This window comes from Chelonia mydas, chromosome 6 (genome assembly GCF_015237465.2).
Source record: "Chelonia mydas isolate rCheMyd1 chromosome 6, rCheMyd1.pri.v2, whole genome shotgun sequence".
NCBI lineage: Eukaryota > Metazoa > Chordata > Testudines > Cheloniidae > Chelonia > Chelonia mydas.
In genome coordinates this window covers 45,381,968-45,396,916 of record NC_051246.2, presented here as the reverse complement: position 1 = coordinate 45,396,916, position 14,949 = coordinate 45,381,968, and the positions used below count along the sequence as shown (strand labels likewise).

General features: G+C 40.7%; 1 protein-coding gene across 2 annotated transcripts in view; it reads left to right on the top strand.

Moving 5' to 3' along the window:
* Positions 1-14,705, top strand: part of METTL15 (methyltransferase like 15) — a 199,291-nt gene extending 184,586 nt beyond the window's left edge. For both annotated transcript variants that reach the window (XM_037899927.2, XM_037899926.2), the window contains one exon: positions 14,140-14,705. In XM_037899927.2, coding sequence (XP_037755855.1) covers positions 14,140-14,582 — 443 coding nt within the window. In that variant the 3' untranslated portion in view covers positions 14,583-14,705. The remainder of the gene's footprint in view (positions 1-14,139) is intronic.
* Positions 14,706-14,949: the final 244 nt, after the last annotated feature.

Below are 14,949 nucleotides of genomic sequence, written 5' to 3'. Positions count from 1 at the left end.
CTGGTTTAGCCCATTCTTTCAGTCTATGCTTAGGGAGAACTCCCTGGATTTCAGTGTGAATCCGCCCAGAGTAAGGAGTTCAGGACTGGCTCTTATTAAGCTTTTGTTAATTGTGTATACCTTAAGGTATAATGAACAGTATTACATATATGGTATATTATGTAACAGTATAAGGAATAACAAACAATAGCAGAACTATTTTTTCAGTATTGTGTACACTGTCACTAATAATACACCCATCTTTGGGGTTTTTTAAAGTAATCCATAATAAATTATTACAATAAGTAATATTTAACATAGCATAAGTGTATGTACAATAATTCAATTATTTTTTATTCCATTTGTAAGCATGATGAAACATACACTATATATCTTAATAGCTATTAGTTTCTCTTTTTTTAATTAAAAAAACATTTAATTGAAAAGAAACTGTAAAGTAAGATTTCAACGGGTATAAAATATGTACATTTGAGGTATGGAGAGAGGGGAAGATGGAGGAGAAATTTCCTTGGCATGCATTCCTATTGGGGTGCTGATGATAAGTCAGTATTCTCCAAGGCGATGGGCATCATGATTGCATATCTCAGGGAGAGGGGGAAGAGATTCATATTTTATCCGGTCAATTTCCTGATTTAGTCTGCCATCAGGAAGGGAGCCATGTTATCAATACAAGAAGTTCTTCAGGTTCTCTAAGACCATACTTTGTGATCAGATGGGAAAAGAGTTCTCTATCCCACATCCAGGATCTGATTCATCAAGGGACTCGGCCTCACCCACTTCCTCAGGGCAGAGCAGACAAGGTCAAGGACTAGATCTCGAACCTTTCAGGGAATCCTACTACCTAATTCTAGGAGCTTCCACTGCTTATAGTTCTGATGGTCTCCTGCATGGCCACAGTGGGCCCGACCACACATGAGACCTCTAGAAGCCTTCCTCCTACTGATGTAGAATCTCTAGGAGAACTCCCTCACTTTTCCATTCACTCTCCCTGCTCTCATCCTGAAATTGTTGTGGGGGTGTCAACATACAAAAACCCTTACCACAAAGAATCCCCTCACAGCGACTCCTGCAATGCAAAGATCACCGTGGATGCTTTGCTATCAAGTTGAGGAGCACATATGGTACACAAACATCACTGAGTAAATGGTCCAAATGAGAGAGAAAACAGAACATCAGAGGGTTAGAACTAGCAGCAATTGGCAATATGTAGTTTAATTCTTCACCTGACATCCAAATCTGTCCTTCTACAAAATGACCGCCATGCAGTGGTTGGCAGGAAACCAGAGCCCGAGGGTCAGGGAACATACTCACAGAATCCTTCTCTAGACAGAACAGAAGAAACTCTAAGTATCTAAGATTTATGTCCAGTGTAAATGAATATACAATTCAGTGGGTTAAGCCATCTAATCTTTTGTCTAGAAGGGACAGAAGCTCAGGGAGAGGTAATTAAACAGATAATTAAAAACTTGATGTTCAGGATTTTGGGGGCTGCACCTCCAAAAGCAAGAAGAAACCAATCACTTTTTGCAAAGCACTGGAACAAGAAAATATGCGACATTGCTTGAATGAGAGAGAATCTATCTGGAAAATGGATGTACATCCTCCCATCTTTTTCTCAGCTGGCTTGAGTGGCCAAGAAAAATCAGGACAAACAATGCTATTGTAGTCCTTGTAACTACCTATTAGTTTTATAGGCCCTCCCCAGATTAGCTAGTCTCCCAAAACTTTTTATATCAGTGGTGGGCGAACCGCAGCCACTGGGAGCTGCAGGTGGCCTTGGAAATGTAAACAAACTGTCTAGCAGCCCACCAGCAGATTACCCTGATGGGCCGCTGGCAGGCCGCAGGTTGCCCACCACTGTTCTGTATTAATTCACCATATTTTACCAGATCCCCGGATAAGCCCGAGTTAATAGCCAGAAATTTAAAACCTAGGATTTGGATTCACCACAGGCTGGTGGATATTTTGTTCCAAACCAGGAAGATATTTACCTCTAACCTTTAATACAAGACTTAGGAAGGGCATGTGGGGTTGTGCCCATGAATGCAGTTCCACAAAAGTAAATGTGAAATATTTGCTTCAACTTTCTGCTGGGAGGCTATCAGAAAGAACTGTGCTGTGATTGTGTAAATGGGCAGGTCGCAATACCAGAGGCTCTGCAGTTTTTGCAGGAAAAAGGGAGACTGGCAGGTTTTGACCCTTCTAGAGTCAATAAAGCTATTGATGATGTCTAACCATCTCAAACATCTGGTATCCATAGGTAATCTTACTCTTGATCTTAAACACCCAATGAAACTCGCTTTGAAATGTCATTAGAAATCTAATTTACTTTTTATAATTTAAGGTGTCCATCATCTCTTCCTGCTAGCAAGCAAACTTCATGCCCTGTCAGCAAAGAAACCATTTTTACAATTATTTGTCTTAAACACTGATATCCTACAGTGATAGGCACTCTATAAATACTTTACATCATGGGTTCTCAGTGAGGGGGTTATGAACATGTCCACGGGGATCAACAGGAAACTCTGCCTTAGATAGATTTTTGCCACAGCTACTTGGAGGTTAATAGGTATACATTAAAACTTACTGAAAAATATAAAGGTTGAACCTCTTAAAATGTATTAGTCTTCTTCTATTCTACTGATCAACAATTCTTATTTCATTTCAGTGGGTGATATGCCTTGTTACTATTAGCTTAAGCTAGTAACTTAATTTTGCTTGGTTTCATTTAGATTTGTAACCCATTGACGGATCATTGTGAGATCATGTAGTCATCTGGATTTAACTTGAGAGAAGTTGGAGATTAGCTGATAAAAAAATTTAAAAAAACCCTTAGTGGGCAAAGCCAGTATTATCCAGATCTATCCAAGTTCACAGACTTTAATTAACAGTTTGAAATTTGTAATATTGTTTGAATTTTAGCTGGGTGTGAATTAACACTGTATTAAGAGAGGCTAGACAAAAGGACATGAGTTGTGTCACAGAAACTTATTAAATGTGATGCAAATTCAACAGATGAATTCCAGCAAACAGTTGCATGGTCTGAATTAATTTTTAAACTCCACCACTCTCATACACCACTCTCATACACTCAGGGAACTTTAATGCCTCACATTGACAGGCACAGTACATTGCTAATTTCATTTCATTACAGTGTGCCCTTGTTGCCAAGAAGGCCAATGGCATTTTGGGATGTATAAGTAGGGGCATCGCCAGCAGATCGAGGGACGTGATCGTTCCCCTCTATTCGACATTGGTGAGACCTCATCTGTGTCCAGTTTTGGGCCCCACACTACAAGAAGGATGTGGAAAAATTGGAAAGAGTCCAGCGGAGGGCAACAAAAATGATTAGGGTACTGGAACACATGACTTATGAGGAGAGGCTGAGGGAACTGGGGATGTTTAGTCTTCAGAAGAGAAGAATGAGGGGGGATTTGATAGCTGCTTTCAACTACCTGAAAGGGGGTTCCAAAGAGGATAGCTCTAAACTGTTCTCAGTGGTAGCAGATGACAGAACAAGGAGTAATGGTCTCAAGTTGCAGTGGGGGAGATTTAGGTTGGATATTAGGAAAAACTTGTTCACTATGAGGGTGGTGAAACACTGGAATGCGTTACCTAGGGAGGTGGTGGAATCTCCTTCCCTAGAAGTTTTTAGGATCAGACTTGACAAAGCCCTGGCTGGGATGATTTAGTCAGGGATCGGTCCTGCTTTGAGCAGGGGGTTGGACTAGATGACCTCCTGAGGTCCCTTCCAACCCTGATATTCTATGATTCTATGATTCACAAGCTTAAAAATTTCAATATATTTTAACATATGAATCTATTAGATTTTTAAAAGTGTAGGTAGTATCAGGGTATCCCACAACTAAAAATGATAATTTCTCTCAACTGGGATTTCAAATAATTAATCTAGCTAGAAGCATGATGTTTTTATGAATGAAATCCATTTTATAGACTTCCCATACAAATTTTGTTGTATTATTATACATAGCAATGCCTGTTACCAAGCAAGATTTTCTTTTACTGTTAATATGGCTTTCGTTTGTGACTTAGCACAAAGCACAGGATTTCCTGATTTCGGAAACATTACTGAGGGGGATGGGGACTGAGAATGGGATAACTGTAGCCTTTCACCCCTGGATTGCTGATTCAAATCCAGTTTGGATTGTTAACAACTGTTCCAAATAAATAGATGTCCATGTGAAAAAAATCACCACCATAATAAACATTCATTAGTTGTTGATAGTCTCAGCAGAGAGACCAAGGATTCACTGGGCTTGGACACTGAGCCTGTCTTTTCACTCCATACAGCTGGTACATGATCTGAGCATAAACAGAAGCCTTTTCTCTAGAGTTGTTAGTCAAGCACCTTTCACTTTATCATCAGCAACATTTGTATCATACCCTGCCCTGGACAGCTTACAGTTTAGGTTAGGCATGACATACAAATAAGGGTAATGGGCATTAATGGGATGGGAACAGGTCAGGGTCACATATATAAGATCACACAATAACTTAGATTAGTCATGCATAGTTCCTTAAAACATTTTGTTTGAACTTCATCCCTATCATCAATTCTCACCAAACTCATCCACTTCTAAATAATGCTACAGCACTAAACTCACAGGTACTGTTAAACAAGCATGTAAACATGCACAAACATATTAAAAAACTGGGATAATTGAAAGAGGAAATATTAGCTGCAAGTTTGGTAATAAAAATGCTGTATTTCTGGCCTCAATGTGGCAAATATAAAGTATCTCATTTTGATGCAATATGGCTATATTTTTTTACTGATTTCCTGAATTTTAGTATTACATAGTATAACATATTTTCTGCTTTGCTATTTGTGCGTTGTCTTCCACAGATGCCATAGGGGATTGTGTTATATATGAAAAAAATATGTTGGCAGTATTTGTTTATTTTTATTTCCTGTATTACTATAATAGATTTTTATCCTAGGGGCCTGATTTTCAAAACCAGGTTCTTATTTTGCTCATGCAAATATTTATAGGCACAGTTAATTGTCAGAAAAAATTATGGTATATAGATACTGCATTGAAATATCATGGTAATGGGGATTATATAAGATCCGAGATAGATAAAATTTAGATAAATCTCTAACTGCCTAACATGCCAGCACATAGCATATTAGCTGGTAGCTGGATATCTAACTGCTTTCATTTGCTTGCTCCAAATTTCAGTTGCAGAATCAAAGACTACTTTCAAGATCAGATCAAGTCTTGCTAAAAATCTGTCTAATTACAGCAACATCCACAAAGTGGTACAAGTGGGCTAGAATTGCATCTTTCTTTTTTCATATACTTCTAAATTTGTGAAGCTTAAGATTCCTATTCTACTCCTTTCTGTTTTTCTTTACCTCCCAGGGGATAGCAGTGTGTCCAGTTTATTTAGGTTTAAAAAATAGTTTTGAAATAGTACAAACATTTGTAGGAGCCTTGATAGTGCAGATAAGTAAAAAGACAAAGATTCTCAAAATATTTTGATGACATAGAAGATAAAGCTATCTTTTTTTTTTCAACTGCGTGTAAAAGAAAGCTCCATTAGACTAGTATATAGTAGAGATGGGCCAAGGAAGCCAAAACCAGATATGATTAGAATCTGTTTCCATTTTACCCAAACTACCAAAGTTCAAGAACATCCAATAAAAGGTTCCAGTCTGGGCTTATTTCTAGTGCTGGGATGACTGTTTTACTTTTTTAAAAAAGAACAGGAGACTAGAGACTAACAAATTTATTAGAGCATAACCTTTCGTGGGCTACAGCCCACTTCGTCGGATGCATAGAATGGAACATATAGTAAGAAGATATATATATACATACAGAGAAGGTGGAAGTTGCCATGCAAACTGTAAGAGGCTAATTAATTAAGATGAGCTATTATCAGCAGGAGAAAAAAATTTTGTAGTGATAATCAAGATCATTGAGGTTCCATTTCAGCGAGTAGCTGTGGATATTCTGGGTCCTTTTCCGAAAAAGACACCCAGAGGAAAGCAGTACATACTGACTTTCATGGATTTTGCCACCCGATGGCCAGAAGCAGTAGCTCTAAGCAACACCAGGGCTAAAAGTGTGCCGGGCACTAACAGACATTTTTGCCAGGGTATGTTGGCCCTCCGACATCCTCACAGATGCAGGAACTAATTTCCTGGCAGGAACTATGGAAAGCCTTTGGGAAGCTCATGGGGTAAATCACTTGATTGCCACCCCTTACCACCATCAAACAAATGGCCTGGTGGAGAAGTTTAATGGAACTTTGGGGGCCATGATACATAAACTCGTAAATGAGCACTCCAATGATTGGGACCTAGTGTTGCAGCAGTTGCTCTTTGCCTACAGAGCTGTACCACATCCCAGTTTAGGGTTTTCACCATTTGAACTTGTATATGGCCGCGAGGTTAAGGGGCCATTACAATTGGTGAAGCAGCAATGTGAGGGGTTTACACCTTCTCCAGGAACTAAAATTCTGGATTTTGTAACCAACCTACAAACCACCCTCCATGCCTCTTTAGCCCTTGCTAAAGAAAACCTAAAAGATGCTCAAAAAGAACAAAAAGCCTGGTATGATAAACATGCTAGAGAGTGGTCCTTCAAAGTAGGGGACCAAGTCATGGTCTTAAAGGCGCTCCAGGCCCATAAAATGGAAACGTCGTGGGAAGGGCCATTCACAGTCCAAGAGCGCCTGGGAGCTGTTAATTATCTCATGGCATTTGCCACCTCCAACCAAAAGCCTAAGGTGTACCATATTAATTCTCTAAAGCCCTTTTATTCCAGATAATTAAAGGTTTGTCAGTTTACAGCCCAGGGAGGAGATGACGCTGAGTGGCCTGAAGGTGTCTACTATGAAGGGAAAAGTGATGGTGGCGTGGAAGAGGTGAACCTCTACATGACCCTTGGGTGTATGCAGTGACAGCAGATCAAGGATCTGTGCACTAGCTATGCGCCAACGTTCTCAGCCACCCCAGGACTGACTGAACGGGCATACGACTCCATTGACACAGGTAATGCTCACCCAATTAGAGCCCAACCTTACCGGGTGTCTCCTCACGCTAAAACTGCTATAGAACAGGAGATCCAGGATATGCTACAGATGGGGGTATGAATTTAATGTGCTCCCTTTCGGGCTGCGGAGTGCACCCGCCACGTTCCAAAAACTTGTAGCTGGTCTCCTAGCAGGATTGGGAGAATATGCAGTCGCCTACCATGATAATGTGGCCATATTTTCGGATTCCTGGGCAGAACACCTGGACATCTACAAAAAGTCTTCGAGTGCATAAGGGAGGCAGGACTAACTGCTAAGGCTAAGAAGTGTCAAATAGGCCTCAACAGAGTGACTTACCTGGGACACCAGGTGGATCAAGGAACTATCAACCTCCTACAGGCCAAAGTGGATGCTGTCCAAAAGTGGCCTGTCCCAAAGTCAAAGAAACGGGTACAATCCTTCTTAGGCTTGGCGGGATATTACAGGCGATTTGTACCACAATACAGCCAAATCGCCGCCCCACTGACAGACCTAACCAAAAAGAAACAGCCAAATGCAGTTCAGTGGACTGAAGACTGTCAGAAGGCCTTTAACCAGCTTAAAGCGACACTCATGTCTGACCCTGTGCTAAGGGCCCTAGACTTTGACAAACCATTCCTAGTAACCACAGATGCGTCCGAGTGTGGTGTGGGAGCACTTTTAATGCAGGAAGGACCCACTCAAGAGTTCCATCCTGTCGTGTTTCTCAGCCAGAAGCTGTCTGAGAGAGAAAGCCACTGGTCAATCAGTGAAAAGAAATGTTACGCCATTGTCTACGCTCTGAAAAAGCTACGCCCATACGTTTGGGGATGGTGTTTCCACCTGCAAACCGACCGTGCTGCTCTACAGTGGCTTCATACCACCAAGGGGAATAGTAAAAAACTTATTCGGTGGAGTTTAACTCTCCAAGATTTTGATTTCGACATACAATATTTCAGGAGCTTCTAACAAAGTGGCTGATGCACTCTCCTGGGAAAATTTCCCAGAATCAACTGGTCCAAATAGTCCTTAAGATGTGGAAAATATTGTTAGTCTTTATACAGTTAGTAGTATATTTAGAGATGTATGTGTCTTATTAACTCTCTTTTCTCCTAGAGCTCCAGGAAGAAGTCACAGCCAGTGTTTCACCCTATTTGTGATTTGGGGGGCGTGTCATAAATATAAAGGGAAGGGTAACCACCTTTCTGCATACAGTGCTATAAAATCCCTCCTGGCCAGAGGCAAAATCCTTTCACCTGTAAAGGGTTAAGAAGCTAAGGTAACCCCTCTGGCACCTGACCCAAAATGGATAATGAGGGGACAAGATTCTTTCAAATCTGGACGGGGGGACAAAGGGTTTGGTCTGTCTGTGTGATGCTTTTGCCGGGAACAGGTCAGGAATGTAAGCCTTACAACTCCTGTAAAGTTAGTAAGTAATCTACCTAGAAAATGCATTAGATTTTCTTTTGTTTCATGGCTTGTAAAATAAACTGTGCTGGAGGGACTGTAAATTCCTGGTTTTGTGTCTTTTTGTAACTTAAGGTTTTGTCTAGAGGGATTCTCTATGTTTTGAATCTGATTACCCTGTAAAGTATTTACCATCCTGATTTTACAGAGGTGATTCTTTTACCTTTTCTTTAAATAAAATTCTTCTTTTAAGAACCTGATTGATTTTTCATTGTTCTTAAGATCTAAGGGTTTGGGTCTGTGTTCACCTGTACCAATTGGTGAGGCTTATTATCAAGCCTTCCCCTGGAAAGGGAGTGTAGGGCTTGGGGAGGATATTTTGGGGGAAGACGTCTCCAAGTGGTCTCTTTCCCTGTTCTTTGTTTAAAATGCTTGGTGGTGACAGCATACTGTTCAAGGACAAGGACAATTGTGCCTTGGGAAGTTTTTAACCTAAGGTGGTAAAAATAAGCTTAGGGGGTCTTTCATGCAGGTCCCCACATCGGTACCCTAGAGTTCAGAGTGGGGAAGGAACCTTGACACACCCTATGACAGCAGGTCAAATAGTTGTAGATGCAATTCATTTGTCTTTCCTGATATTCATTCTTGCTATCGCTTTACTCTTTTCAGACATACGTTTTATGTTTTCTTGCCATTGTGTTACATTTCTTCATGGCACAGAATGAGCATGGCTGAAATTTTCCATTACCAGAGGCAGAGATCAGATGATTTGGTTCATGCCAGGAAAGAACGATGAGATCACAGTGTTGCTGCTAAGTGTTTGGGGGTGGGTAAAATGCTGCTTTCTCTAATATGTATATTAAACAGGATGCTGCACATTACATCAGTTGCCAGTGACCACATTTCTGGACCCACCTCACTCTATAGAACTCCCCACTTTGTCTCAGGCAATCATTTATACAGCTCAGCAGAATTTCTGTTTTCTTACCTTCAAATCTTACCAGAGAAATGTACAGCAGAGCCAGTAGTGTAGAAATATGTCATACCATCTTGGAAATTATTCCAGACTGGAGCAGCTGCTGAAACAAGCTTTGCAAGGTGTCTCTGACATCACTTGCAACCACACAGCCGCCCCAACTGTAAAGGTAGTGCAATCTAGCGTTTATATATTCAGACATTTCAGTCTGCAACTTATTGCAGGTTTGGATGGCATGCAGCTGTTTCCTGAGAACCTTTGTCTGTGTTCTTCATTTCCACCCACACATTTGCAAATACAGTTTTCAACATGCTTCACAGCTTCAGGCTGGCTCCTTGTGCAGGAAAAAAGAGAAGATGGGAAAACACGGAGGGGACAGTGCTGAGTAAGTTTCCTGTACTCCATGGAAATTTGAGGGAAGTTAGTTTATGAAGTCCACAGTACACAGCTGAAACCATAGACCATCAGGCCTTAGTGTGTAAAATGCTGTACTTACCTAAAGCACTATATAAATAATTATTGTTGATAGAAATGGGAAGTGAGATGTGCAACAGTTTTAAAAAATGGTACCTCTCTCCACCTTTATATGTATTCCTATTCATCATTTTTTACACATGCATATAGGATGTAAAGGTTTTGTTATTTTCATAGACTCAGGTGTTTCCAACCCGTAGCAAAGAAAATTTGGAAAGAAGAGTGGGCTTACAGTATGGGTTTGTTTTGTTTCTTATCCCCAGTTAATATCCTCTCTTCCAGATCAAGAATAGAGTGCCTCATGCAGTATCTTGAGATGATGGAAAGGGTCCCCCCTCCCCACCCCCATGAGTTTGGCATTCTTAAAGAAAGTTATCAGTAGGGAATGCCTTTGTGCCAGAGCCAGCGCTTCAAGTATCATCCAAACTAGTGCTGGTTTTTTTCATATAATACAAAGCAGAAAATCCTTTCCCCCCTTTTATAGTTGATGTTGAGTTTGATTAAGGGATACATTCAACCCCTTAGTTCTTCTTTGAATGGCCTCTGCATATTCTCACATGTGGAATCAAGGTGCTTGAGACATGGGTTCCAGAATCTTCTGGGGTGCAGTGTCTGTCTTGGGCTGCCCATCCCCAAAGAGTTCACACGGTATCAAAGGGGGAGCTGCCCCAAATGCTTTTCAGTTCCTGCCATTAATTTAGGGATTCCTAACCTAAAACTCAGAAGAAGTGGGAAATCTGGATGTGGAGTTTGGATTAACCAGTTGCAAGGAACAGTTCTATCCCTTTACCAAATAACATTATTGCTTTCACTTTCCTGAATCAGGCTTCTGCATTCACCTGGCACGTGGTTTGTAAATTGGGTTCAAATTCACATCTCTTTTAAGACTCTTCTGCACCTTAATATGCTTTTTTCTTTAGCCCAGGCTTCGTCAGCCTTATTTAACCTGGCACAGGCAATGACGATATAAAGCTAAATTTTGTAAGGTGAATAATGACACAAAGAAGTCCAGAAAATATTACCTTGGTCATCTTTCTCTTCTGAATAGTAAAGAGAATGGTGCAATTCCTCAAGGAGTCAGTGGACAATATAGATTAGTTGGCAGTATTTAGAGCTGTTTCAGAGTAACAGCCGTGTTAGTCTGTATTCGCAAAAAGAAAAGGAGTACTTGTGGCACCTTAGAGACTAACCAATTTATTTGAGCATAAGCTTTCGTGAGCTACAGCTCACTTCATTGGTGAGCTGTAGCTCATGAAAGCTTATGCTCAAATAAATTGATTAGTCTCTAAGGTGCCACAAGTATTTAGAGCTATTTGTCCAACAAATTCACACAAGTAACACTGTCACATTAACCAGAAACAATCTAACTACTTGAGGTGGGAACAATATCAACTGTTCCCTCTTAACCCCTCTATCTTAGAAAATAAAAAAATAATAAAAAAATAAAATTGGAAATTTAGCAGCAGATGCATAGCATGAATGCAGTAAGGATGTCTCTTGTAAACCTCAGGCAATTAATACAAGGTTAGTCGGTCACTTGCCTTATCTGTCAAACAAGTAATCTGAAACAGAGCAATGGTCTCACCCAATACAGTGTAATCAAATACTGTGCACTGGGGTTTCCATAGTTTCAACCTATTTAATTCAGCTCAAAATCTGCAGATTAGGTAACCTCCAAAAAATCTGACTGGGACATGTTCCCAGTGGATGCCTTTTTGTTTAGTTGGCATGGCTACTTCACATAGACCCTCTTTCCAGACTTCTTATCCATAGAATATAATCTAGGAAGAACAGAAGCCCTATAAACAACACCCTTTTAACCTCAGTACTCTCTCACATGCTGACAACTCAACATTATATCTTAAACTTGCTTTCCTTCAAATACCGTTTGTCCCAGTTCAAGCAGACTGTCACTAATACCAAAGTATGAACAGTGAGACCATGGAAAATTTAGGCTAACCGTAGTACGAAACCTGCCTTTCTTATCATTTCTTTTCTATCTAAAATTCATCATCTTGTATGGAAGTTACTATGTGGTATGAGGAGAAAAATATGAACTTTAAATAATGTAAACCTGCATTTTTCTCTTTATTTATACATTTTAAATACATTACAAGAAGACAAAGGTAAGATCTTAGTAACGTGTAATAAATCTGTATTCTTGATTCTTTGTTAGGTGCCAATTTAGGCATAAACAATGCTAATTAGCATATGATTATCTTTATATAAAGGATTTGCCATGAGGAATATGTAATATTGATACAAACAGGAAATAATGTGAGTGTGGTAATATGTGACACAGTCATTTTGTACCGGTTGTACTATACCAGTGGTCACCAACCGGCCGATCACAATCGACTGGTCGAACCTAGGGATCTCCCAGTTGATCGTGATCTCTGGAGGTGTAGTGTGGCTGCCACTGAGGCAGACTCCCTGCCTACCCCGGGCCACGCCACTCTTGGAAGCGGCCAGCGCAGCCCCGCAGCCGGGAGGGACTTGGGGTAGGCAGGGAAAGCTGCGGGGGCAGTGCTTGCAGAGAGGGGTAGTGCGTGGAGCCACGTGCCCCACGCCCCTCCCCAGAGGCTGCAGGGGCTTGTTGGCCCCTTCCGGAAGTGGTGTGGGGCCAGGGTATGCCGGGAGTCTGCCTTAGCGGCAGCCAAACTCAGCCTCGCTGCGCCCACCGCCAACCAGAAGCCGCCGGAGGTACGTGCTGCCCGGCAGGAGGCTGCACCCCAGCCCTGAGCCCCCTCCTGCACCCTAAACCCCCTCCTGCACCCCAGCCCTGAGCCCCCTCCCAGAGCAAGCACCCTGTACCCCCTCCTGCACGCCAACACTCTGCCCCATCCTGGAGGCTCCTTCTGCACCCAAACTCCCTCCTACAGCTTGCACCACTCACCCCCTCCAGCACCCCAACCCCCTGCCCCAGGCTCAGCCCAGAGCCCCCTCCCACACTGCAAACCCCTCAGCCCCAGTCCAGAGTCCACACCCCCTCCTGAGCCTCAACCCCCTGCCCCAGCCCAGTGAAAGTGAGTGAAGGCGGGGAGGGCGAGCGACTGGGGGGGAGAAGGATGGAGTGAGTGAGGCGGGGCCTCAGGGAAGGGGTCGGAAAGATCTTGGATTGCCCTTAGATTGAAAAAGTGATCTTGGGCATAAAAAGGTTAGAGACCACTGTACTATACACTGTACTGCAGTGATGGATGAATTATAGTTTCTGCAATAGCTACAGACAACTATATCCAAATTCATATATAAGAAATTATCAATCTGTGAAGTATCTAAAGTAGGATTTATGACAGCTAGAGATCCAGCTCTATTCAATGTCATCTTATTGAAATGTAATTATATAAATACTTAAATGAAGTGCATACACTACTAGAAAATAATATTTCCTTTTAATGTTTTACTGAGCGGATAAAGCAGCTTTGTAGTATCACAAATAGTATCACAAGTTTTGTAGTATCACAATTAGATTCACTACGCTTTTAATACCAAATATGGTTTGCTCATTTTTTCCCCTACCATTAAAGTTTAACAAGTAATAGTCTTATTTCTTTAAACTAGAAAAAGTATTTAATTGCATTTAATTAAAATAGGATAATTATTTAAATCCAGACTCTATGAATTATTGCACTTTAATCTAGAAAATGACACTTAATATTTGCTTCTGCATAAATTATATATGTTACCTGTTTTAAGAATCTCAGACAAGCAACCAAGCATGCCTGTCTGTCTACATCTATATATGAATGTAGTGAGTACTATTTCTAATGAAGATATAGAAAACTAATTTTCACTGCAGAGTTTTAGGGCATCTTATCTGTCTACCCTCTCTGTAATTTTTAATTTATCGCAGTTTCATGGCTGTTGCTTTGTATTCTCACGTGCAACTTTATTTTTCAATTCTGTGAAGGAGTTGAGGGTGCAGTTTGTGTGAATGATTCTGTAGAAAAAGGGCCTGATTCCACAATAGGACTGCTCAGTTGAACAGGGCTTACTCGTGTAACTAAGGGTTTCAAGGGCAGGTCTTAAAGATGTATTATAAAGGGAGGAGCTCACTACTCATTGTTCGTAGTATCCTTTACTTTAAAGTCAGTACACATCACTGGATTAATGTCAAAAGTAGATAATGGCAGGTACAAAAAATTTATGGAATTACCAGATTTTTTTCTAAAAGATAACAGGTTCCAGTACAGAAAAGCAGTATACATGTACTTGATGACAAAACGTTAATCTCCTTTCTCTCTTTCTTTAATCCACAACAGGTGCTTTTCCAGCAAGAGCTTTGTATGCCCGAAAAGACTTACTTCAGAGACCTACGCATGTTGCCACCAAAACTTTCCAAGCCTTGCGTATATTTGTGAATGATGAACTCCGCGAACTCTATGTAGGGTTGAAGATAGCTGAGAAGTTTCTGAAACCTGGAGGTCGACTTGTAGCCCTTTCTTTTCATTCGCTAGAGGATCGTATCATCAAACGATTCCTTCAAGGAATAGATGTTTCAGAAAAGTCCAACCTTAACATAAGACAGAAGATAAGACAAGGACAAAAATATTATTCAGAACAAGATGTGGAAGAATTCTCTAGTGAAAAATCCAACTCAAGGTGGACATCCATACAGAAAAAAGTGCTTACTCCCCACGCTGCAGATGTTCAAGAGAACCCAAGAGGAAGGTCTGCCAAACTAAGAGCTGCTATCAAACTGTGAAATAAAGTAAAATAGTCTGATTTTCTCTTTATTTAAATATGCTTTTGTAAATTTTCATCTTTCAAACGATACAGAGATGATCAAATTGAAAAATAAAAGGAAAGAAAAAAAATTGATATCTTAGGAAAGAGTCTTGACTTCTGTCTTCAGTCTTCAATTTTAATTAAGCTGTGGAATTGAAACATGGAGCATCACATGGTAAAGCAAGTCTAAACCAATGGGCATAACTAATATTATTAATTTCTTTAGAAAAACAGTTCTTGAAACACAAGGCTCAGATGTCTATAATAGCAACCCTTGTACGTACAACTTAAACGTATAGGGCTCTATACACCTATTTATCCACAGCATAAACTCCCATTGAACT